The sequence below is a fragment of the Halictus rubicundus genome, chromosome 1 (assembly GCF_050948215.1).
Source record: "Halictus rubicundus isolate RS-2024b chromosome 1, iyHalRubi1_principal, whole genome shotgun sequence".
NCBI classification, from domain to species: domain Eukaryota; kingdom Metazoa; phylum Arthropoda; class Insecta; order Hymenoptera; family Halictidae; genus Halictus; species Halictus rubicundus.
The window spans coordinates 5946609-5973179 of record NC_135149.1 but is presented as its reverse complement, the minus strand read 5'-3'; the positions used below and the strand labels follow the sequence as shown (position 1 = coordinate 5973179).

General features: G+C 36.1%; 1 protein-coding gene across 2 annotated transcripts in view; it reads right to left on the bottom strand.

Moving 5' to 3' along the window:
• Positions 1-1981: 1981 nt before the first annotated feature.
• Drgx (Dorsal root ganglia homeobox) overlaps positions 1982-26571 on the bottom strand; it is a 124847-nt gene continuing 100257 nt past the window's right edge. For both annotated transcript variants that reach the window (XM_076786930.1, XM_076786937.1), the window contains 3 exons: positions 22164-22329; positions 21090-21303; positions 1982-3273 (listed from right to left, as the gene is read on the bottom strand). In XM_076786930.1, the coding sequence (XP_076643045.1) occupies positions 2784-3273; positions 21090-21303; positions 22164-22329 (870 nt within the window). In that variant the 3' untranslated portion in view covers positions 1982-2783. The remainder of the gene's footprint in view (positions 3274-21089; positions 21304-22163; positions 22330-26571) is intronic.

The following is a 26571-nucleotide window of genomic DNA, read 5'->3' as shown; positions in this document are numbered from 1 at the left end:
CGAGGAACGCATAGAAACGGTGAAAAATCACTACGAAAATGATGAAGACTTTTCGAACCCTCTCTGTAAAGTTCGTTTTTAAAAAGAAATCCGCCGCGGCGATGTGAATTGGCCACCAAGATCGTGCGATTTGACGCCATTGGACTTTTTTTGGGGGCGTTTTCTGAAAGGAAAAGTATATGTCAATGATCCACAGACCATTCCGGAGCTCAAGGAAGCAATTGGACGCAACAATACTGAAATTAGTCCGCGATTATGCCAAACTGTTATCGACAATTTCGTCAAAAGAGGGAACGTTTGCAAACAGGGACGAGACGGCCATTTATGAGATATTGTGTTCCACGCATAACCTCCATATTTGTAGTACGTTATTTTAAAATAAAAACATTTATACTTAACAAAAAAAAAAAAAATACGTTTTATTAATAAATTAAAATGTCAGTTCATTTTGGGACAACCTTTATATCGAATTTATAACAGATTGTTGAGTTTCGTATGTTCTTACAGAATATTCGCGTGTCTTCTATTACATTATAATATGCTTTACTTAAATGCAAATTGAAAATACTTTCAGGTATAGAGAATGAAAAATTGTACTCATTGTCAAAATTCATGATGATGTATTTCATAACGTTTATGCTTATGAAGCTATCTAAATAATGTTTTGTTGAACAGAAGTTTGTTGAAAATTTTGTATCTTCATTTTGTAATCGGAATTGACATAAATGACAATTTCAGTTCAAATACACCATTTTATTTTTTGTATTTTCGTCCAGAAATTTGATTATCCTACAAGATTAATATTTGGCATTAATGTGAGTAAACGTGTAAAACTGTGTCCACACTGAAGCAACATCGAGCAAATTTTGGTCACTACGCTTGCCTTCTTCTCTTATCCGGTAAAAGAAGAAGGAGACAACTAGAGGCGACAAAAGGTTGCTTAAATGTTGCTTGAGTGTGGACGCAGCTTCAAGTTCAAAAAATGAAAGCAGCGCAAAATTCTATAACACTTTGGATGGTGATAAATGCAGACGGTTTGAGTTAACAAATATTTGAGAAGGACAGTATTCTTAACACGGTTAGATACTCTTAAAATTACTATAAATAATTTTAAAAAATTCTATTGTCATGAACGTATTACTTGTCGATAGCTCAGAATAATCATTTGTAATTTTTTTTTGTTCCGGCAAAGAGAAGTGTAGCAAAATGCAATTTTATCGTAAAAAATTTTATAAATTCAAGGAGAAGTACTGAATTTGCATCTGTGATGGAGGAATCGGAAAATCAAATATCTCAATTAAATTTTCCAAATAAACAATTTTTCAACAACTGTATCATTAACTCAAACGTGCACGTCCAACGGTATAAAGCATTTTGAAATCAATTAACATATTCGCTATAAGAGGGATCACACGGTGCTGGCTAAAAAGTATGAGACTAGGTTTCACAATTAACTTTAAATGTATAAAACAGTCGAAGTGACTGGTTTTTACTTGTGTATACAAATTACCCGACTGCATTTATTGAAATTTCGATATAGTATATATAAAATACAATAAATTCGATCGACTATAATATGGGTATAAATTAATCAATATAATTAATCATTTTTCACAGAAATAGCTTTTCCACAATTGTAAAACAAGAACTTTTTTATTGTCATTGACTGAGAATTTCACATTTCCATTGTCATTGAAACCTAGTCTCGTAATTTGCTATTGCCATTTAAACTCTTATTGATATAACAGGTTGTTGACTGTAAAGCTATGTCCTAATTAAATGTTATATAGCGACGAAATTGTTGTTGCTGGCCGACCAACCAACGCAAATCATTGATTACGCTTTTAGAAATTTCAAAAATCCACGCATCTGTAATTAGATGGACATAACCATGCATATGACAGTGGGGCAATCACTTCCAGCAATTCTGTTATTGATAAAATAAAATTCTGTTCATCGAAATTTTTGTTGCATTTAAACATTGTTAAAAAACACGGTACACGTTATGCATACTGTTGGGGACAGCATTTTTAATTCATTTTTATTGATACATTACCTAGTAAACTAATACTTCGAAAATTTGGAAAAAAGCTCAAGTTGCTAGGTTCAATTTTAAAAAATTTTTTTAAGGATGTCCATTTAATTTTGTCCCCATCTGTATACTACCCGTTCAGCCGTATCTTAGGCGTAATAGCATACGTACGTAGTGAATTTTTAAGTTTGGTTTTCTCAAAATCTAAACCTTGAGGTTTTAGTGTAGTGTAAAGAGGGTTTACTGTATCGTGGATTAAACGAGTAAATGTGATCGTCAATTCTGTCGTGTTTGGAGTCATTTAAATCGGAAAAATGTCACGAACATGTTGGCAAAAGTTTTACGAAAAACAATTAAAAATAACAAAGTTTTTGACCTCCTTAAGGGGAACTTTCCATAAATATTATAAAATTTATTTTTAATAACTATCGTGCCATTATTGTCACATACATATATCGAAACAATACTGTACAGAGACCATCATTTTGTCGCTGTGTAACACCAAATTAAGCCAGAAATTGTAGTTTTTAAATAAAACTGCTGTCGACGAACAATCTGCGGATCGCTATTCTCATTCCAGGATTTGGTAGAGTAAGCCCTAACCGTATCGAAAATACTATAATACTTAACCGAGTAGAGAGCAAAAGCAAAAAGTGTTAGTGTCCAGAAACTTATACGTGCCCAGAGTCAAGGGTTGTCTTTGGCCAAACGTTCAATTAGCCGACAGGCGGGTGCCGATCAGACGATGCTCCTAGGGATCCTCTTTCGTGGTCGGTTGTATCTGATGCACCATACTAGAGAGGTGATGGTGATGATGTTCCGGCCTCCTGGAGAGTCCCAGCAAGGGTGGCAGCAATGGTAGAGGCAAGGGCAAGGGCAGCCCTCCAGGAAAACCTGCGAGTCCACCGAGAAGTGCGGACGCGGTCGAATGTTCCTGAGCCTTTCTTCTCAGCTCTGCTAGGCTGCTGCTTCTGTGAAGGTCACCGGTCCCCGGCTTGCAGCACCCGCAAACAGAGCCGGGCCAAGCTGCCGACGACCAGGATAACATGTCCTGCAGACTGCCCGGCCGATGATCGCTCGAAGTCCATAGCGAAGGAGTCGTCGAGGTCAAGGATGTCGGCGCGCTGCTGACCACTTTGTTGCCAAACAGCGGCGGGGAGAACTGAGCCGCTAGGTGCGGAGAAAAGAAGAGTGACGTCGGTGGCTCCACTGGCCTGAAACCTGCTGCTAACCCAGGAGCACTGGAAAAACAATTGGAGGTATGTTAATCCTTGGGACACGAGAACGGATGCTTCTTCAGAAGTGTCCCCTCTGATTGCAATGAAACTTTCATATTAGCCATTCGTATCAGCCATTCAAGCACAGTAGTCCTCTCAAGCCTTATTATTATTACTATATTATTTTCTAAATTTTCTATACGAAGTCATGAAGCTATACAGATCAATTCCAATATAAAGCGACGATGTTTACAGTGAATTGTCTATATATGTCGCCGAGGCATGGCTGATAAATGTCGCGGAATTATTCCCACTACCGTGGGTATACCCCGTGAAGGACCAAGAAGCACGAGAGACCTCGGTCGCCGGGGAGTGTAACATAGTAATACTGGTCGGATATATCGGTGTGAGACCAGGAGACCAGTGCTAATCCAATAACAAAACTTCTTTGTTTTTCATTATTTTTTTATGATACTTTGACCAACATACTCGTGGTATTTTTCTAATGAAAATGATACCAAATATGACATAATTCTGATGGTATTTACATGTGTGATGAACGATGAAAATTTCGGACGCAAAGAAGGACAGCGTATGGGAAAGAAAGAGACGCGGAAGGTCGCGACTGTCGGTACAGTTTAAATGCCCGCATGAATTCAGGCCTTCAAAATAAAAAATTAAACTTCTTTATTATTAATTATTTTTTTATGAGACTTTCACCAATATATTTGTGGCATTTTTCTAATGAAGACGATGCCAAACACGATATCATTCGGAATATATTTACGCTAATTTTCCGTTAATATAATTGTAATGGGATGTAACTTTCATAGTTCGTTACACAAGTAAATATCATCGGAATTATATCATATTTGGTATCATTTTCATTAGAAAATGCCACGAATATGTTGATGAAGGTCCCAAAGAAAACTAATGAAAAATAAAGAAGTTCTGTTATTGGATTAGTAGTGGTCTCCTGATCTCATACCGATATACCCGATCCGTGTTATGTTTACACTCCTCGGCGACCGAGGCCACTCGAGCTTCGCTGTCCTTTTCTACTTTTGACACTGCATCAAAGATTAGTAGGCTCTCCTAGACCGCATTTGTCGCTGTGACTTTGACATATACAGTATAGGACGAATATGTTTACACTCCTCGGCGGCGAGCATCTCTGTCTTTTTCTACGTTCGGCGCAAATCAAAGAAAGTGTCTCCTGGACGATAAAAGACATCAAGACCCGTGTTGCTGATATATATCGAGAATTCACTGTATTTTGAAATAAGAAAATCTCTATCCCCTCTTCTACTTCTGAAGTTGTCCGCTCGACACCGTTTACTGTCAGAACGTGAGGATATATTCTATCCTTTTCCAACAAAAGATATTGTTACTCGGCCAACTACATTATAGTTTGCCGCTACATTCGAGCCTCTCGTTCATTCTACGTGTTATCTGTTGGCCCACTCGAGAACAACGTCAAGTAGCATAAGTACTCTGATCCGAAATACGGCGAACGCCGATCCCAAGCCTTCGCCTTATATCAAAACAAAACTGTACATTGGAAGTGAGGAATAGGCTGACCATTGTGCTCATTCAAGTTGATAAAGTCAGAAATTCATATCACCCATATGTGTGACCAACGTGGCACTTAATGTGTTAACACGTCCACTACCAGCCGTTTACAACCATGATTTTGTATTTTTCTAAAGAAAATTGAACTGATTTTATATTCGTTGTTATTGTAATTTATGAAATGTAATATATTCTGGACTGTGTTACTTTTATTTGATAATATCTCTTTTCGTATTTTATTAGAGAAGGTGTTATATTTAATATGTTATATCTAGTTATAAACGCGGTTACACAAGAAACCCTGATAAACAACATGTTAAGGATAAAAACAAATGTGTAGACAAAACTCATCGCACATAAAGAAAATATTAATATAAAAATAAATATGATTATTTTTTATAAGGAACAGAATGAGCAAGTTTGGCACATTCAAGAAAAAGTTCGATCGTCTTCAAACGTTGAAAAAATCTTTTAGTAATCCGCATGTGTCCATCATCTTTGTCGATGGAATTATTGAGAAATAAATGTTTTGTTACACGATTTATGTAATTTTATAATGTTTAAATAACGGCGAACAGTAAATTATTCTATATTTTACAAATGAGGAAAAATATTTATTTTATCATTCGTATGTGTGGCAGGGGTAATTAAATGATTTGACGCACTCGCGAACAATGCCAATTGACTATAAGACGTATATTTAAACAAACTCGTAATAGTTTTGCAACGATAGCACACGACAGACAAGCTGTTTACAGCTCCGCGGAAGGACACAGAAGAAGTAATCGTAAAAGTGAAAAAGAGCGCGTCTATTTACACGCCATCCATCCATCTGCTGATCGTTACGGTAATTAGTAATTAGATCCTTTGTAACCAGGTTGGTAATGCAGTTTCCTGTTACGGATATTACTTTGTATTTGCTATTTCCTAACAGTATGTTTTTAAAATGTCGTTTACTCTTTCATTGTATATGTTTCATATGTACATATCTTGTAATACTATTTTGAATTTTTGATACACGTCCGACTAATTAATTTAACAATCATATTCGTCCGCCAAGGATAGTGTACTTTACAGGTAAAGTCCACTAAGTGAGTATCCAAAATTTATGACATGAACGTATCTACTTACATGTTACTAACTTTGGATAGGTTGAAAAGTGTCATATTTCGTGTTACTACCTTCTTACTGGAAATATAATTATAACTTATTATAATATGTATGCATATAGTCCATCTTGAATATTTCCGTTTACAGCAATGATATATTACTAAAATAATTCTTAATTGAAAACTAAATTTTGTTTTAAGGATAATTGGTCATTTATAATGTTGACAAGATGTTCTGCTTAAAAGTATTATTATTGTCTCTGTGCAGATTCAAGGTCTCCAATTTTTGCATTTTAATGTGATGTTGATATGATAATTTAGAACATTGAAATTAGTTTCTCGTAGAAACATGATTTTTAAGTTATGTTGGTATCTGGCATGTGCGCTATATGCGAAATACAAAAAATACAATTAGTAGTCTCGTGAAATCAGTGCCAATTTCGCAGAAAATCTTTTTTACCAAGCCTGGAGATCAAAAGAGGGAGGAGTTTAAATACGCGTTTCACAGAATCTATTAAAGGTTATTGCTTTTGATCGAAAACAGATATCGACTTGCTGTTTGCATGAAAAAGTCATGAAAAAGTAAAGCTTCCGGAGAATATACAGGGTATTTCACCTAACTTGACCACCTTAAATATATCGCTTATTTTGTATGATAGAAAAAATGTCAGGGGAAGAAAATATTCTGTTCGAAGGCGCCAATACGGTGATGGGCCGAATTTTTTTCTCAAGGTCATTTTTTTCGAGATTTCAAGGTCATCGTAATTTTTTAAAATGGGACTGCTTATTTTCACTACAACAGTCTTATAGCTTATAAAAAACGAATCCAACGAGGTGCAATATGTTGACCTTCATGTGAACCTTAGCGAGGAAATTATGAAATATTTGTCAGTAACTTCAGTACGCGTTCGGGGACGGTAAATGAAGGAATTTCAATTTCATTGAAACAGTCTTAAGTTAAATCTTTATTTTAGAAGGTGTTCAAAATGTGCACCATGAACCTGGATACATTTTTGGAGGCGGTAAATAAATTCTTGCTGTACATTTTTAAGTTCTACAGTAATTGATCTACATTCATGTAGAACCCTTTGTCGCATGTTTTCTGTTGTTGTGGGAACATCATTGTAAACTTTACTTTTTAGGTGTCCCCACAGAAAGAAATCAAGTGACATAAGATCCGACGATCGAGCTGGTCAACAAATTCGTGCATCACGTCCTATCCAACGATCGGGAGAAATTCTGTCTATTGTCTGTCTAATACATTGCGTGCGACAAGTGCATCATGAGCTGGACAACCGTCATGCAGAATCCACATCCTTGACCGATATTGTAACGGAACGTCTTCTAGCAATATGGATAAATTCATTTGTTAACAAATCTGCATAGTTTCGACCATTTAATGTTCCTTCGATAAAAAATGGGCCAATAACTCGGTGGGACATAATCTTCTGCTAAGATTATCGCTTCGATAATAATGCTTGTAAACATACTTCAACCGATGAAAGGAGAATACGAATGTCTGTTTACAAGCACCAGGGACAATTACACGGTACACTGTTGCAATGAAATTGAAATTCCCTCATTTACCGTCCCCGAACGCGTACTGAAGTTACTGACAAATATTTCATAATTTCCTCGCTAAGGTTCACATGAAGGTCAACATATTGCACCTCGTTGGATTCGTTTTTTATAAGCTATAAGACTGTTGTAGTGAAAATAAGCAGTCCCATTTTAAAAAATTACGATGACCTTGAAATCTCGAAAAAAATGACCTTGAGAAAAAAATTCGGCCCATCACCGTATTGGCGCCTTCGAACAGAATATTTTCTCCCCCTGACATTTTTTCTATCATACAAAATAAGCGATATATTTAAGGTGGTCAAGTTATGTGAAATACCCCGTATATAATATTATGTGCTTTGCTCACACTTAAAATAACTTTTCCGCGTTTTTATGTATTTTCGAGGTATAAATAATTTGGAAACATTGCTATTGCCCCCCCCCCCAAACATTGCCTAAATATAATTGGAGACAGATTATTGGAAATCCACTTTATATTCATTTGAATGATACTGATGAAACTTTAGGAAAAATCAATGTAACCAAGTAGGTAAATATCCGTTAGAGAAAACCTAATTTAAAAATTACTATGAAACATTGCTAGAAGAATGACAATAGGTTTCATTATTTTGTTCTAAGTTCTATCTCGTTATAGGGAATTTCTTTTGAAAAAAAAATATCAAATATCACATTTATGGAAATATAAATTATTTCATTATACTACTTTGATTATTTTCATGTTCATTAACAATTTTTAACAGAAAATAGGTTTGATTCAGTAAATTCTCTACAGATAAATACACTCTTAATGTTCAAACAAATTTTCATAACGTGATATTGTTCATGAAAGCAGTCTTCTTTTGTGAGACATCCATGTTGTGGCGTAAAACGTTTCAATTGATTTTATATGTTTCATCTATTTATATAGTATGCATGAGTACAGTATGAAACAGTATTGCCTACTTTTTTACTTTTACTATGAAATATGCTTCGATAAAAAATACATAAAATATTTCACATTTCTATGAGTGTAATATTTCACGGTTTTTAGAAAAAGCGTACCTTCCAGTAATTCTTGAATTAAGTGGCTTTTCACCAACGAAAACCTTGCGCGTTTTTCGTAGCAACGAGTAAATGTACAATAAAAATTGAATTCAATTCTCGAGTATCCAAAAATGAAATTGCGAAGCTTGTGTATTTACACCTTATTAAATTTTTAAATAATTATTCTTGAAATCAATGCAATCTATTTTGAAACTGTCTGGTGCCACTATGTTTTTTTTTAAATTGTAAATCCAAATTTAAAGAAGATTTACGTCACTAAATATATTTCTTTTATTTCATAATTTTGTGAAACTGCAAGAAAGCTACTTGCTCTCCGATTTCGATGATGTTTGAATATATTGAAAAACAACTTTGTGAACAACTTTTTCTTATATATATAATAAGATACGAGTCAAACTGCAGAAAAAAACTACTTCCTCTCCGATTTCGAAGCTGGGAAAGTAACGAAGTCCATGCCTTATATATACAGGGTGAGTCACCTAAAGTTTGCACCTCAAATATCTTTGTTATTACTAAAGATACGTAAAATATGGTAAGGACAAAGTTGAATGGTACAGTTGTAAGCTAAGATTTAATCCGTCACTGTATATATTGTTCATACAAATACTCATATGTTCATATTATTGATAAAACGAACGTAGAAAAACGAAAAACGAACGAGACGATAAAAGGACGAGCAGTCTCGTCAGGTCGGATACCGGAGAAAGACGTGCTGTTCATAAATGATTTTATGCTTTCTGTCTGTTTAAATTCCTTACACAATGGGGCTGACACGATGCCAAAAAAAATTTTGTTTTTATGTCATTTTTTTAGATATCAAGGTGACCTTGACTTTTTAAATGGAACCACCCTTTTTTAAACACATACAATGATAGTCCCTTTCATTAGGAATTCAGTGACAATAATTATTCCAAGGTCATTCAAGGTCAGAGACAGAGAAAACCTATTGGATCTATTAAACAAGAAAATAGATTTATATTTTGTTCTAATTTGTTGCAATTGAGGTAGACAATTTTTCTTTCTCATAAATATCTTCAGTCTATTGATCAGTGTTATTAACTCTGTTTCTTTAAAAGTGTCTAGTCCGCCATTAAATTTCCACGTCAATCGTTGCGCGTCCCTTAATCTCCCTTTAACCCTCAGGCGTTCCTCAAGGCAAGAATTCACTCATTTACTATTTTTGCATACTGTAAAACAATTGATTTCTTTCTGTGCGTTTGTGAGATGTATTTCTTTAAAATATGACGTTATACACGAAACAGAATCTGTTTACTTAAAGTGTAAAGCAAAAATTGGTGAAATGTTATTCTACGTAGGATCTTATATGCTACTATTACTGAAGAGCGTACAATTATTTATAATAGGGGATTCCTCACCGATTTCAATGATCTTGAAATATGTTGTTGGGGGCTTAATTCTGAACAACTTTTTCCTATACATGTTACCGCCGGACGAACCAAACGAACTAAACCCAGCGATTTTAATGACCTTGAAATATGTTATTAAGGTCATCATTCTGAACAACTTTTTCCTATACATGTTACTGCCGGACGACCATCGTTTTCATGTATAGGAAAAAGTTGTTCACACTAATGACCTTACTAACATATTTCAAGATCATTGAAATCGGTGAGGAATCCGCTATTGTAAATAATTACAGATCATTCTTCGATGTGTCGAAGAAGTGGTTACAACACTTCGTATCCCATTTTTCTTTTGTATGAAGACCGGCAGTATAGTGATCAATATTATCAACTCTGTTTCCGCAAAAGTTTCTAGGCCTCCATTAAATTTCCACGTCTTTCGTTGCACGTCTCTTAATCTCTTATCGAACTCGATCTCCCTTTAGTGAAGCAGTTGCGATTCGTTTGATGTGTCGAAGAAGGGGTTACAATATTTCGTATCCAGTACAGTTTGGTAGGGAAGGGAGCGGCTTGAAGAAGGGTACGGAGGGAAGCAGAAGGGCCCACGAAAGCGCTAACCCGATTAGCACGCGCGATATTCCGCATCCTCCGCCAGCCAGCAGAAGCTGCTTCGAGGCGCTGATGATTATCTCAAATATTAATCGCAAATATTGTTTAATTAATGTAACAAGTCGGGGGTGAAGCTCCAGACGGCGCGCGAGAGGTAGAACGAGACAGAGTACTGTGGATGCAGCGAATTTATGACGGAACGGGGATGGTGATTAATCTGACGGAGAAGGATGCAGCTAAGGAGGTAAACCGGGAAATACGATGGCGGATAAACATGTACAAGTAGATAGAGCAGTTCGAAGAAAAATACGAATTCGGGAGATTTAAGTGGAACTAAAGAGATCGTCGGGAGCGGAGGGGTAGGAAAATAAGTTCTCGGGGACGGATGATGAAAAAAGTATATTAAAGATGAAATACAAACGTAATGGCAGGGGCAAATAGCGAACCTTTAATACCGAAACGCGTAAAGCTGTTTAATATCAGCCGCTCCGCGAAAAATGTGTAATTGAAAGTTTAGGGGGATTATGGGGAATGTAAGGGACTCTTTTTTATGGAAATATCAGTTTTGACAAACTGTAAAACGTACTGGATTTGTACAGTAACAAATTGAATTACTTGAAAATTAATCGTTATAATAATATTTGGTTTTATCTCGCTACAAGTCATTTGAAATAACAATGTGTTAGTTTATTTGAACAGCTAAAAATTTCAAATGAAATTCAAATAATTTTTCATTTCATCTTGTATTTGGTCAAATAATTGTTCAAACAATTTATATTGTGCAAAATTCTATTTATCTCGTATCGACCATTCCAATTGCATCCGAATTATTACATGTTTTCCTGTTATAACATTACCTAGAAAACATTCAAAAAGGTGTCACACCAGATCAGAGAAAAGGCACCGAATCAATTTATACACCTAATAATATCAGTCGTTTTCATAATGATTTCTTCTATTTTTACTATTTTCCTCTTCACTGCACTCGATTCTTTAGAGATTTAATATTTGAATTCAATCCATTAGCATGTACACAGAAACTTTTTATGATTAGTTTTCCTCTAAACCAGTTAAAAACCAGTTTAACAAAAAATACTTAATCATTGGTTAGTAAGGTATTGAGTAAAAATTCTATAATGTATAATAATAATATAGAAGAATGTTACGTTTGTATCATAAATTCAAGCATTAAACGGCTGAGATATGTTTAACCAGACATTAGAATTAAACGTGTATTTGAATGTGATCTGGTTTAGAAACCGATTCATGTTTGAATCAATTTCTACATGGAATAATATAGAAAGATCGCTGAGATTTGTCAATGTAACCGCGTAAATTCGTAAACGCCATAAATCCACGGAGATCCGCAGCAGATCGCATGATAAACCGGGTTATACCTCAGCGAGTACTCCTTTTAGAGCGTGTGTGCGTCGTTAGTAGCGAAGCAGTGGAGTAAAGTATCTAAATAATGTATACCATCTGAAAAGAAAACTTACGAGAACCAGTACTGATAGTATCTAGGCCGTGACGAGGAAACGGAAGCGGAAGTGGTAGAGTCTGAAAGACGCGGAGAACAGGAATAGGAGCAGATTTTCGTCGATGGAACGAGAGAGCTGGGGGAGGGGAGAGAGCGGGAAACCGCGACAAGATGGCTCGATGCGGGGGTGGTGAAGGGTTTAAGGAGGCGGAAGACACCGGTAGAAGCGTAGACAGGGATGCCTGAACTGCGGTAAGCGCGATAATTAACGGCAATTAGCCGCGTAGCCTAGCGTGTATCTTACGTGCGCGCAGGTTTGCCTCCCATCCTACTCACCCTCTCACATACACGCACATAATGTCTTCGACTCTATGCGTTTAACCGTGATATCTACACAGTTTGTACGCTTTCAGTCGCGCCAACTTCTCTGCGTACATGCTCCGCTGCATCGACGGTGAACTTGTCAGCGTTCAAGTAATTTTAGGGGGTTATACACACACGGGGACGGCAAATACGTACTGGGTGTCTCAGGACGGATGGTACGAGCGGGCAATTCTGCACAATAGTAATCCTACCCACCCTCCAATTTCGATGATTTTTGGATATGTTATAAGTGTCAACAATTTTTCCTCGGCATTTTAATGGCAGCAGTGTCGTCAGACCGAGGAATTTGAGGGGAATACAGTTACCCCCCCCCCCTCTCCTCTCTCTCTTTCTCTCTCTCTCTCTCTCTCTCTGTCATTACCGGATTAGTCACGTGACATTGTGACAGAGACGCGTCACGTGACCGGGCCGTGGCGGAAGTGTGGGAGAATGACGGCGTAGAAGGAGAAGGGTAGAGCGGGAGACAAGTCTTAATCTGGCGACATCAAGTGACGGTCACGTTTACAATGGAACCCCGGTGACTGATGCACTGTCTGAATTTGATGAAACTTTGCACAAATGTTCGTTAGATCTACCTAACAATTTAGCCGTATTTCGATCGTGCCCGTTTTGTACTTGAAGCGAGAAATCAACCCTTCCATCCGAACCGGTCCTCCTACGTAAATGCATATAAATCGGAAACGACGAAAGATATCCAAAAATAGTTGAAGTAAAAGTTATATCGTATCTTTCGGCCCATAAATCTGTGCACAACATTTCTTGAAAAATAAACAACATTACATTTCTACATTTCACATTACATTTTTTTTTACATTTTTCTACATTAAAGAAAAGATGATTTTTCGTACAGATTTATGTACGAATATGTGTTATATACGATATAACTTTGACTTCTGTCATTTTTTGATATCATTTGTCGTTTGCCCTTTACATGCACTTACGTGAAAAGGCCGGCACGGATGAAAGGGTTGATTTCTCCCTTCAAGTAAAAACCGGACACGACAGAAATAAACTAAATCCTTAGGTAGGTCTAACGGACATTTCTGTAACGTTTATCTATTTATAAAAGTTGCATTCACATGGGAGTACTAGCGACTACATTGGTTTATATGAAACGGTTCAATAATGTTGTTCATTCACATGCAGGAGACACGGAACAACTTTTAAATACTTAACGAAACTGAGATTTGAACAGCAATAAATTACAATTTTATTTGAAAAAGGAAGGTCACTCTGAAATTTCGAGAGCCACTCTACGTAAACAAATGTGGTTATCACCTGTTTTATCAGTATAGTTTAGAAGATACGTAATTTACTTTCTTGTTTTTGAAGATACATTAAATGTCTTAAGGACAAAGTTGAATGGTGGAATGGGGCTGACACGATACCAAAAAATTTTTGTTTTTATGTCATTTTTTAGATATATTAAGGTCACTTTCATTTTTTAAATGGAACCACCATCTTTTAAACACCTACAATGATAGTCACTTTTATTAGGAATTCAGTGACTATAATTATTCAAGGTCATTCATGGTCACGGAAAGAGAAATTAACGGACTAGGTGTCGTCTTTGACCCAGACTGTTTTAACCCCTTAGCTTACAATGGCGCCTCAGATGCGTCGTAAGTCTATCGAGCCAAACATGAATAAGACGCCTCAGAGGCGTCGTAAGTTTATCTATCGGGCCAAACATGAATATTACTAAATTTTTGTATTAAAATAAAAATGTTATTATTAATGTATTATTCAATTTGCAACAATAAATCTTTTTTTTTGTTTAATAATCAACTAATCTTAGGAAGTTTGCGATTTGTACAGTTTCGAACGCTCAGTCAAGCTGTGTATGTCCCTGCGCGCGACCGACCTTGGTATCGCTTTTGGCCCGCACAGTTGGAAATTAAATCGTAAGGCAAGGGGTTAATAAGTGAAATTATTCAAAGATCATAATGGAGTGGAACCTTGATCCGTCTTCTAAAAACAGTCCATGCTAGTAATGTCATACAGGCATATTATACATGTAACATCACATTTTTCCAATTATTATTCGGTAAGCAATGCGATTACTTTATATGTGTTAAAAAATAATCCAGAAAAAAATGATTAAATTACATATGTAGCTAGAAGTGGCTTTTTAGTTTACGATTTCAGTTGTCATTGCGATTAAAAAATGTAATAAACAAGCATTATACTTAAACAATATCAATTGATTACACTCATTTTGATAAAGTATATTTTCATATTCTAAAAAAATTAAGGAATTACAATGCCTTGTAATTATTCAATAATATGAGACATTAATATATGTATATTAAAAATTGCATATAGTCAACAATAACTTTGTAATATTTACTATGCTATTAAAATTATTTTATTAATATTGATATATTAATGAAATCTTATTAATAGTCTTATTTTTGCCAATCTAAATGTTATGAGAGTATTTTTAATATAAATTCTACTTTCGTGTTACCGAGAAGATATAGGATCATGTTTCGTAAATAAGTAATTATATTGCGTAATGTTATTGTTAATCAAGTTATTTCAATTTCTATAAATGAGCAAGGAATGAGAATTGCAGCGAGAATCTGATTTATAGTTATAGTAAGCCGTAAAAAGGAGAGGCATTAATGAACTTCCTCAAGTTTTCGTAGATAGTGGATGGTGTTTATGAAGACTGCGAAGACGATAAAATAGTTAAAGCGTTTCTTAAAACACGGATGACTTTACTTGTTTCATAATACTAGTTCAACAGCCTATATCACATTCAATAATCGTTTTACTGTTCTTAACGACATCGGTAAGTAGAACATAACCTCGTAGAAGCAGCCACTTTCGCGTAATAAGAATCCATTAAAATCTTTGTTTAAAATTCAATGGCATCGGAACTCCTTCATCCGCTTTATTACTAACCGTCGAGTGAACTTGTGAACTACTGCTTACACCCACGCAATTTCGATTTCACAAAATTGAAACTGAAATTTTCTTAAATTATAATAATTTCAATGTCGGGCCAACGAAGAGTAATGATTTGTAATATTATAATTATGTGAATGTTCAAAATCAATTGTAAAATGTTCAGGACGTTCGACGAATGTTTGGAGTGCAATACATGATGTACTTTCGGTTCATAAAAATAGTGTCATTATATACTATATCTTAGCTATCTGTAAAGATATTAAATCAAAGTTACGTTATCATTTGAAAATTCTCTAAATGGCACATATCTAGATTCAAACGACTAACTCTCGTTTCTCAGTGAATGTATCGGCCAACATTAAACATGCATAACTTTTGAACCGGTGGATTCCTAACGTTAAAAATTGGATGTTTTACATTTTCTCGTCAAAATCTACAGGGTCGTATAAAAAAAAGTTAAAAATTTCTTGGTCCCGTAAGCGAATTTTATCCATCGGTTTTATAGACAAGCGACAAGTACGACGTTTTTTTCTCTTTCTAATACTTTACATACTTCCATCAGAGCTAAGCTTATTAATTCAATCTCGAGACTCACTACTTTACTTGCCGACATTTTGGGACTTAATGAATTGAATTCGAGCAGTGAACAATATAAATAATCCAGCTTCCATTTTTCCGGAGCCGCGTGAATTGAGCTGCTTGCTGGTGGAGGAGAGGAGTAGTGGAGTGGCAACAAACTGTTTTCGTCAAGCGAAGAGTTTCCTATATTTATTTCGAACCCGTTCTCCCAAAACAGGATGATTCATCCGCGATGTACCTCCAAAGTGAAACAGTGTAAGTTCGCAAGAGGTTGCGTGAATTAAATATAACTCCAATCGTACTCTCCAAACGAAGTTGGCCAAGCGCAACGTGACCAACCCAGCCACGTTAAATTAGTATTGACGTTCACGGACGCGAATCGAAGAAAAAATAACCTGTCTTTAAATATTCTTTAAAATTTGCCGAATCCAATTCACTTTAAATTCTACTTTGGTGTTCAATGTGTTAAGAAACATCGAAGCAAAGAAAGCGGCGCAACAATCGACGAGCCTTGAAATCGCATTTCAAGACTATAACCGTGAAAATCAACCGAGGCGGCGCGACGCGACGCGGCGGTGCGGTGGAGCCGCATGTCACAATAAACTTGTATGCATGGTATTAAAATTCGACGAGCATCAAGGATAGACGCGTAGTTAGGGAAACGGATCGTTACCGGGGACGGGCGGAAACCAATTCCACTCAAGATTACGTTCTCCGGCGTGTAATTTAAATCCCATGCTAAGAACGTTACCATAAAACAAGAAAGACGCGAGGTAAAAGAAAGACGAGCCCCTTCCAGCCGAGTAACCCCAGATCCGCCCCTGTTCCTCGAATCGACTGCAAGGAGCGAGACTCCTAGGTTGGTTGGTACGGTAAGGAGAAACGCAAAAGCGTACACCCCCGCAGTCGAGAAACTGCCGAGCCCCTGAATAAATGATGAGGATATATTTACGGCGAGCGGTTTTAAATAAATTACAACTGCGGAGACGGCGAAGGAGTATCTTCGTACCGTTTCGCCTCTCAACCCCCCTTCTCTCTCTCTCTCTCTCTCTCTCTCTCTTTCTCTCTCTCTCTCTCTCTCTCTCTCTCTCTCTCTGTTGCTCTTTTCTACCCCCTACGCTCTCGCCCTGGCCGTGTTCTTCGCCCTGCTCCACCATCTTGACTCGAGTCACTCGCCGCCAAGTAGGTATATCCCGTGTGTCTACCTTTTCGACATTGTTTTTACCTTCCCCATTCGATTCCAGTCGGGCACTGTCTGGGATTATAAAGAACGACCGCCTGAATACTGTCTTGAGAAAAGAAATCCGGGGATCCCACGTCTCAACTTGCGCTTTTTGCTATTCTCGTAGGCTGAGTATGGTCGCGTAGGGAGAGGAATCGATGCGTTTCTACTTGAGTTTTCGCAATGGAGAGAAGCTGCGAACAGGGGATTCGATTGGAGAGATTAACGAGTTCTCTACCAACGCTTGTTCTGGCAACGATCTTCATAGTGCACTCAACAGGGTTTTCTGAAAACATAGTTTCTAACGAGGCGTACAAATTGAGATACAGTTTTGATCTGATACAAGGCGACGATGTTTGTCCCGAAATAAAGAAATCGCTATTCCCTCTTCTTCTTTTGAAATTGTTCTCATATATACAGTGACGAGCAAAAGCGTTAACAGAGTTCGTTAGTTTTGCATAAAACGTGATAATATAACCTATTTTTCAATTGAATGATAAAGTTTAGGTAATAATAATTATATGGAGATTGTTATAAACAAAACATAACAGTTTATGTTAGATAATATTAACAACATATATAATATTTTACAAAAATAAGGATTTGAAGCAATGTTTTGCACGTTTCATCAGAATTGGTTAAGATAGTACACAAATGCTAGGGAAATGAAATTGTCGACAAACACTGATAGCCAACTGTAGTAAGACACGTTTAGACTGGTGTTTAAACAGTTTTTCTCCTATTTGAAAGTTAGGTGACACGCGTAAGTCAAGATGAAGCCACTTAGTGCAGACAAAAGAAACAGTATCATTTCATTGTGTGATAAAGGTTTTTCACTACAGCAAATTGCAGTAAAATGTGGTGTAAGTCATACGATGGTTGCAAGAATAAAGAAAACCTATGGAAATGTGAATGGAAGTGTGTATGGAAGTCAACTTCTTCAAGAAAATGTAGGCCGCAACTTGTTTCTGACAGAGCTGCACGTGAAATTGCACATCGTCTTCGGTCTGAAAGTCATAAAACTCCAAAAATCGCGGCTCAAAACGTTGGAGTAAATGCAAGTGAATGGACCATTCGCAGCTCCTTAAAGAGAATCGGGTTAAAAGCAAAAGAAAAGAAACGCAAACCAGCTCTTTCAGACAGAAATGTTAAGCTACGAAAAAAATTTGCTCACACATACAAAGAGTGGACAACAGAAGATTGGAAAAGAATTATATGGTCTGACGAAACAAAAATTAATAGATTTTAATCTGATGGAAGGTCTTGGTACTGGACATCATCCGAAAATAGTAATCAAGTAAGTAGCATAAAACAAACTATGAAGTTTGGGGGTGGCTCAATTATGTGTTGGGGTTGGTTTACTCATAAGGGTGTTGGTCCCTTAGTTCGGATAGAAGGTATCATATGGAAAGAGCATTATTTAAATATCTTGCAAAATAATTTACCTTCTGTTGTTAATTCTATTGAATTTGCTGAAGATGAAGTATTATTTCAACAAGACGGGAACCCTAAGCATACTGCAAAGGTAGTAAAATCCTGGCTAGGGAATCAATAGTTTTCTCGGATGAAGTGGCCAGTAGAAAGTCCAGATATGAACTAAATCGAAAATTTGAGGTCAATTGTGAAGAGAAGGCTAGCAAAATATGACAATCCACCTTCAGGTGTTCATGAATTGTGGAAAAGGACAGAACAAGAATGGTACAACATTGAGCCGGAAATTATTAAAAATTTAATAGATAGTATGCCATGCAGGCTAGAAGCAGTACAAAAAAGTAAAGGAAAATGGACCTAAAAACCTAATGGACCTATTAATTTAAAGCTTTATTTCGACGAGCACAATTAAAGTGCAAAACTGTAAAAATTGATTTCAACCCCTATTTTCGATAAATATTCCGTATATTGTTAATATTAACTAAAATAAACTGCTGTGTTTTGTTTATCCTAGTCACTTTGCAATTATTAGTACCTAATCTTTATCATTCAATTGAATAATAGGTTGTATTATCACGTTTTATGTAAAACTAGCGAAGTGTGTTTACACTTTTGCTCGTCACTGTATATTCTATCATTGTTACATAATCAATATTCTATCAATATGATACTATATCAATCATATTCTATCCTTTCATATTCTACCATTTTCCGAGGAAGGATTGTGTACAATCGCTGCTCGGTCGACCATTTTATATTTTGCCACTACATTCGAGTCTCTCGCTCATTCTCCGTGTTCACTCTCAGCCCAGTTGAGCCGCATAAGTACCCTGATCCGAAATACGGCGATAGCCGATCGCGAATCTTCGTCTTATATCGGGACAAAACTGTAGTCCTATAACGCAATATTTGTTAATACGATTTACTGATGTTCGACTATCCTCACATAACACGAATGTTTTCATCATACTGTTTTGCCGAAACAGTGAGTTTACCTTGTACACATAATAATACACTGCTGTGCATATCTGTAGCGCCATACTTTAAAGATTTCTTAACTTTGAAAGAATAATTCCCGAAAACCGAGTATACAGAGTGGTCGGTAACTGGTGATACAACCAGAAGAGAAATAAAAAAATAAGTCGAAAATAAGAATAACATTTTTTCATATGGGGCTTTATATTCGAAAAAATCGAGTTTAAAAATTCGGTGAGGGTGCATACTATTGGATAGGAATTATCTGACGTGTCTGTTCATGACTTGGCAGATGTCCATAGTCAATTTTCTCAAAAACAAACCCTGGTACGAATAAATTTTATTCAATATTTGTTATCATTGATACTTATTTTTTGAATATAGAATGCCCCCTTTCCGGTTGTACCACCAGTTACTGATCACCCTGTATACATGATATGAGAAAGCATGACAAATAACGAACTTCAGATATGTGAAATATTGAAGTTGGCTGTGTATACAATAGTATACATATGTATACATATGTTGATGAAAGCGAGAAACATTTCAGAATCAGTGCAAAGTTGTAGCACCACCTTCATTTTTAACACACTTCAGGAATTCTGATGTAATTTTTTGCTCAACGGGAATCTTGGTTAGTTAATTTGTATATTGCCGCGCGGTATTTATCTTCGTAAAAAAGTAGCATTTAGGGAATAATATATGGGATTTTGTAAAATCGAATGGACACTCGGGCGTTCCTATAATGTCGTATTCACTTTTTAGGTTACACCGTATAAATTAGACTGTCGAAGTTCGATTACAGTCCATTCCAGTAGACTGTAGACCATTCGACCTTTCATTTGCAATGACGTGGGTTTAATTAGATTTTAGGGGTGAGGCCTTGAATAACGGTGACGTACGTTGTCCAAGGACAAATGACTTTGCTTCTTTACTCAGACTTTGCGGGTTCGTTCGATTCTAGAAGTTGACATTCTTATCCTAATGTGGAATCGTTCGAAAATACAATTGGACCTTCGGGGATCTACAGTATATGGAAAAAGACCTTAACACCACCAGAAGATGTTCCTCGAGCGGTGTTCCATCCGAACCGTTAAGTCCCGGTCGTAAATGCGAACGGTCATCCTTAAATCGCGGGGGGGGGGGGGGGCGTTCGAAGCGTAAGATCTCGTGGAATCCGTGTTTGTACGCAAGAGGAGTCCGATAGTGATTTAACGAGGCGACGATTATCGCGATTATACGAGTGGCAACGACTATGTCGGGACGAGTGGGAACGCTGCAGGAGGGTTGCGGGTGGTAGTGGGTGGCGACTGTGTCGGTGTAGGAGGGGGTGGGGTGGGGTAGGGTGTGGGATGACGGTGAAAGAGGGTCGGGAACCGGAGGAAGCTACGAGGAGTGGTTTAATGGCGCGTATCAAGCATCCGGCCGACGTGTTCAGCGGTGCTTGCACCGTGGAATCGCGAGTGACTTTAGATGGCCGTCAACGGTGCAGAGGGGGTTGTGGGAGGCAGGAGGGGTCCAAAGGGGAAGGAAGATATTTCCTAAAGACGTAAATACAAACGAAGCTAAAAGCTCACTTCTCGGCGGGTGGGCCAAGGCCCCCCACGGTGCTAGGTGGTGGCGGTGGCGCCCTTATGGGGGTTGGCGGTGGCGTCGAGACGCCACCCAGGGACGGCTGACTCTGCTGGGGCCGCGGACTGACCGAGGCGGAAGTCGTGCTGGGGCTTCTCGATCCTCCAGCTCCATCTGGACCGACGTCCTCCGCGTCGGGGGCGTTGCTGTTCGTTGTACCTTTTCGAACAAGAAAGCAGGTTGGCGTCAATGCGGTCCCTCCACTCTTTCGCTTGTCGCATTTTCTTATTATACATTAATACTCGCGCCCCCAAGGGGAAGATACTTTATGCTCATGTCATATTCTTCGGATTTTCTTTGCGAATCAGTTTGGGTGATATTCTAAGAAAATTAATTGTTGTAACCCCTATGTTAATAACCAATATTTTCTACAAAGACGCTGCGCTTTATAGCTTCTATTTTTATGCCTCAAATTAGAAATTTTTGATCATCTACGAATTCAACAATCTACAATAATTTGAAAAAGAAATGGAAAGTGGGTACCTGAGTACCCGATTATTGACATATGGGTTAATATGATATTCTTAAGGATATTGTATTTTGTTTCTTGTGATTTGTTTCGTGGTGGGAACATTATCATAAAAAGAATAAAATAAGTAGCTAAGCGTGACGAAAATAATCCACAGTTCCCGCAAAACATATGAAGGCAACACTTATTGACAATATACGGTATACGATACGGCGATTCTTATTGGTTTTTGCATAAAATTTTATTGAAATATAATTGCAAGAGCTTGATCATGGAAATATTTACCATTGTTATTAACGAATTCATCCTAACTTTATAACATATTTAAGTCAAATCCGCGATAAAAACTCGATAACTTTGAACGAATATATTCGTTGAAGAGCTTTCCAAAATGTTCAACTTATTTAAAACGTATGTCCATCAAAGATGTATAAACTTTCAAAGTAGTTTACCCACATAGAACATCATTTAATTGAAAAATTGTATAATTTGAGAAATTACAGAAGAACTGCATATAATTATTACAATCTAATTTTATTTAAAATCATACCTTCAGGATCGTGACCGGTAGGACTTGGACCTGCAGATGAAGACGATGGTGGTGCTAGGCCTGGTGTTTCGAGTGAACCACCTCCACCGCCACCCTCTCTCTTCCTCTGCTCTTCTTTCAAACGCTCGTATTTTCGCCACTTTGCCCTGCGATTTTGAAACCATACCTGAAAAAAAAACAAAAAATTATTGTTAATAATATAATAAATATATAATAGAATTATACATGGTGTCCCAAAAATGTTGTAGTTTCTTGAAAGAGTGATTCCTGAAGTCATTTGAAGTAACTTTTTCCTTTGACAAAAATGTTCTGCGCGGCTTTATTAACACTAAACCTACCAGAGCGGTCAAATGACCGCTTTTGAGACTTTAATCAAAATTGTTAAATTCCAGGTTTTCATTTTTCTTGAACTTACTGCACGACTTTTATAGATAATATGTAACTACTTAATTTTTTAATATCTATCTCTCTTCTTCTTTCGTTTTTCCTGATAATCATATGTACTCTACCGTTATCTACCGTGAGCGGTCTTTCGACCGCTGGAAAATGTATAAAATTTTATAAAGTTGTCTGCATTGAAATCTCAAACTTACTACTAATTTTGTTTTCCAAGAAAATGTCATCCGATTGTGTTTTAGGAACACGCCATGTGCTTATGTACAGTTTGTTTTATGCTGGGTACAGAGCGCCGACTGCTGGTAACCCACGAGGGTAAATGACGATCATTCAAATTCTGGCACTGGCTCTGTACGCGGCATTACAATTTTTCAGTTTCGAGTCTTCTTTTTAAAAATGTATATTCCTAAAGCGCGAAAAAATAAATGTTTTTTAATTATTACATGATAATTATTTTGTGTTTTATTGACTATGCTAAATTCTGTATTATTTATAATCAACTGGAAAAGAGTATAACGTTTATTTGAAAAGCGGTCATTTGACCGCCATCGGTAGAAATAGGTATATATAAAATGTCGGTAGGTTTAGTGTTAAGGAGTTATTAACGAAAATCATGGACCAATCAGAGCGCGGCTAGAGCTAAGCGTAGCGTTGACACTGGCCGGGTTTTTCGATAATAATTTGAAAACAATGCCGCGCAAAACACTTTCGCAAAGGAAAAAGTTACTTCAAATCACCTCAGAAATCACCCCTTTCGAAAGAGTACAACATTTTTTAAGCACCCTGTAGAAATATGAACTATTCGTGGTCAATTGTTTATTACTCCGTCGAATTATTATTTTAATTTGTATTATAACATTTCTGGTTTGAGATTACAATTTTTTAAGATACAGTTAATATGTCGTTATAATCTAATTCATCTGTATTATACATAATTACTAATCTACTTTGTTAGACATTCGAAACATTAACAAAAACAAATCGTTGAAAACTTAATACGAGATTAATAGTGGTTGATTTTAAATTAAACTATATTTCGTGCGAGTTATAATCTTTTCCTCACAATTTAAAACTATAATCACCAGCTTAGAGGAAAGAAAAGAAATCTTTCATATAACAATGGGAGTAGAGAAAATCAAAACAAGTAATCCTTCATGTAATAATGAAAGCAGAGAAAGTCAGAATGCAATTATTTCCTTCATGAAGATCAGGTGCTAAAAGACCTTTCACTTCATTTTGACTTTATTCATTGTCAGTATTGTAGAAACTGTTGTATTGTACTTTATAGTATTTTAAAGTATTGTATTATACTTTTAGTTGTATGGATCCAATGTTTACAAAATAAAGACATAAAAATAATAATGTTAATAATAAAATGTTTATTTAACATCAAGTACCACTACCATTGAGTACAGCTTTCGTATGGACTGTGTCTGACAATTGCTCAGTGTTTCTACTTGCTGCGTACATCGGCTGCCACTTCAGAGCATTTACACAAGGTTTACTAGAATAATTTTTACGTGAAGAAAACATTACGGATATTATTCGCCAGAACCAATTGAACTTCTTAAAACAAAATATCATACATTTCCTGAGGGATTAATTTGCAATTTCTTTAAAAGAATGTGGTGACAGTCGATATATCGAGAATTAAAAGTAAATCTAAATACTAATATATTACACTGATAATCAGAATCCAAGAACAATAATATTTGTGAAATCACTTTATAAGTACACATTACGCCCACCCACCATATAAATGAAATAAAATAAAATTTTAATTTTTGCCCGACGCTTCATGAACCCAATTGGTTTGGAATTTTGTTAATTTCCTCTTTGTTCTTGTTCAATGCAAATATTGAAGAAAAAGAAGTTTGAAATTTTAATAATAATTATAAGCATAGAACATTGGTAAATTTTGTTTACGCAAGTTACAATAAAGAAGTCAACTTTTTTAATAAACGCTCCAAAAGAATTGGTTTCGATGGAGTTTTTAATGAACAGATTTTTAAATATCTGTTAAATGAGAACACTTTTTAAAATATTTCCAAAGAGTAACAGTTCTTTTCATAAAAATTCCACACATGTACAAATGAACAACGTTAAACGAATTTCGTTAAACGAAACAAATAAATTTGATCAGAGATTTTCCAGAACGTAAGATAGTTGTTTATTTCGATCCCTGATTCAAATAATGTTAAAATTCTGTATTTAACGTAAAAGAAACTTTTTAAAATACTTTTATTGTGACGTTCCAACCCCTTACTGTAACGTTTTCTTCATGGTTTCAAAAATGAGAACTTCTTTGGCCATACAATATCTCTTGAAAAAAGGAAATTTATATCTACATTAATGCGTAAATATCGCTTGCAAAAGAATAGAATTTTATTTCGTCCTAAAAAAAGGCACCAGGATTTTTTTAAAAATGTTCGTCACGAATCTGATTCGATATTATACAAGGGTTATTAGCTGCATATGGTTGGTAAATTTGGATAAAAAATTCTATATTTGAATCCAAATAGTTGTAACTTGTTTAAAAATTAATTTATCCAAAATTGACTTCAACCAGGACTCTTTTTGTTTAATTCAATATAAAATTTTTAAACTATGTATTATATATGCATGAGATAAAACCACATAAAGATCTATCTAGAACCACGAACCGTGTTTTGCAGAAATTGCTTTGGGAGAATGGTTGCCACATCCTTCTAGTTAAAAATATTTCACTCAACTTTTCAGCGAATACTATTGAAATATCATATAATTAGAAGTACCAGGAGTGTACCAGTAGTGTGGATCCAAGGAGTATTTGAACACTAAATAGCTAATTCTCGAAAATTTTCCCATATTTAAACTGTGACAATTTTGTAAAAAATGATCGTACGACAATAAATATGGATCCATTTTGAAGCTAGAAGCCTCTAGATTCATAATCCATATCTCATTTTATTCTAAGATTTGTTGCTTCATGTAGTGGACGAAACACTGAAGATGACCAAACACTTCTTCGTCGAAAATGCTATACATACAACCGCTTGTGAAAAATTTGAAAAATTTGAAATAATGAAACTTCCTTTTTGCAACGACACCTTAAGAACTGATGTACGATTTTTTTTTTAGTCGTTTTATCGAGGTTTGAATGAGAAGTGCGTCATAAAATGCGTATGGAGACTTTCGAATTCACAAAAAATGCTTAATTTGCAAATAATGCTTTCAGCATTTCAAAATGCTGATATTTAAAACATCTCACAGAAAAATGATCACTGCATTGCGAAGATAGAGGCTCCAAGCTTTAAAATAAATCCAGGCTTATGGCTGTAGTATTTGTTTTTACGAAATTATCACAATTTAAATATCGACAATTTTTCGAAAATTGGAAATGTAGTGCGGTAGAACCTTGATAACTCGAACCTCTATAAGACGAAAATTGTCTTCATCCCCTCCCACTGAGCTATACAAATTTCTACAACTCGAATCGTTTATTGCGTGTTAATTTATGTATTTTATCTCTACAACTCTAATTCAGAAGGACTCCGATCTCTGCAAGTCGAAGTTTACCCCTACGAATTAGTCAATAGATTCAAGAGGCTCAACGGTTTTGCGAGCGCCAATTGTTTATTTCTTTATGCAGTGCTTGCGTCTTGATCACAAAAGCACTTGGCTATGAAACATTGTATAATTAAGTTAAAACACAGTTCTGCCGTTCTTTTCTGCAAACATAACAAGATGAGTTCTAAATGCAAGCCGAAAACACTAATATTGGCAGATAAAATAAAAGTAATTGAAGCAGTTAAAGCTGGATCGAGAAAGGAAAAGGATATTGCTAATGAATTAGAGATTCCCGATAGCACGCTATCAACAATTTTATAAAATAAACATGAAATCATGCAGAAGCTAATCATTGAAAGCTAGTTTAGATAGCAAAGAGAAAAAGATGTGGCGAATTTTCTGACGTTGAAAATTGTTTACTAGAGTGGTTTAAACAATGTAGACAAAAAATTCTTGTTATAGG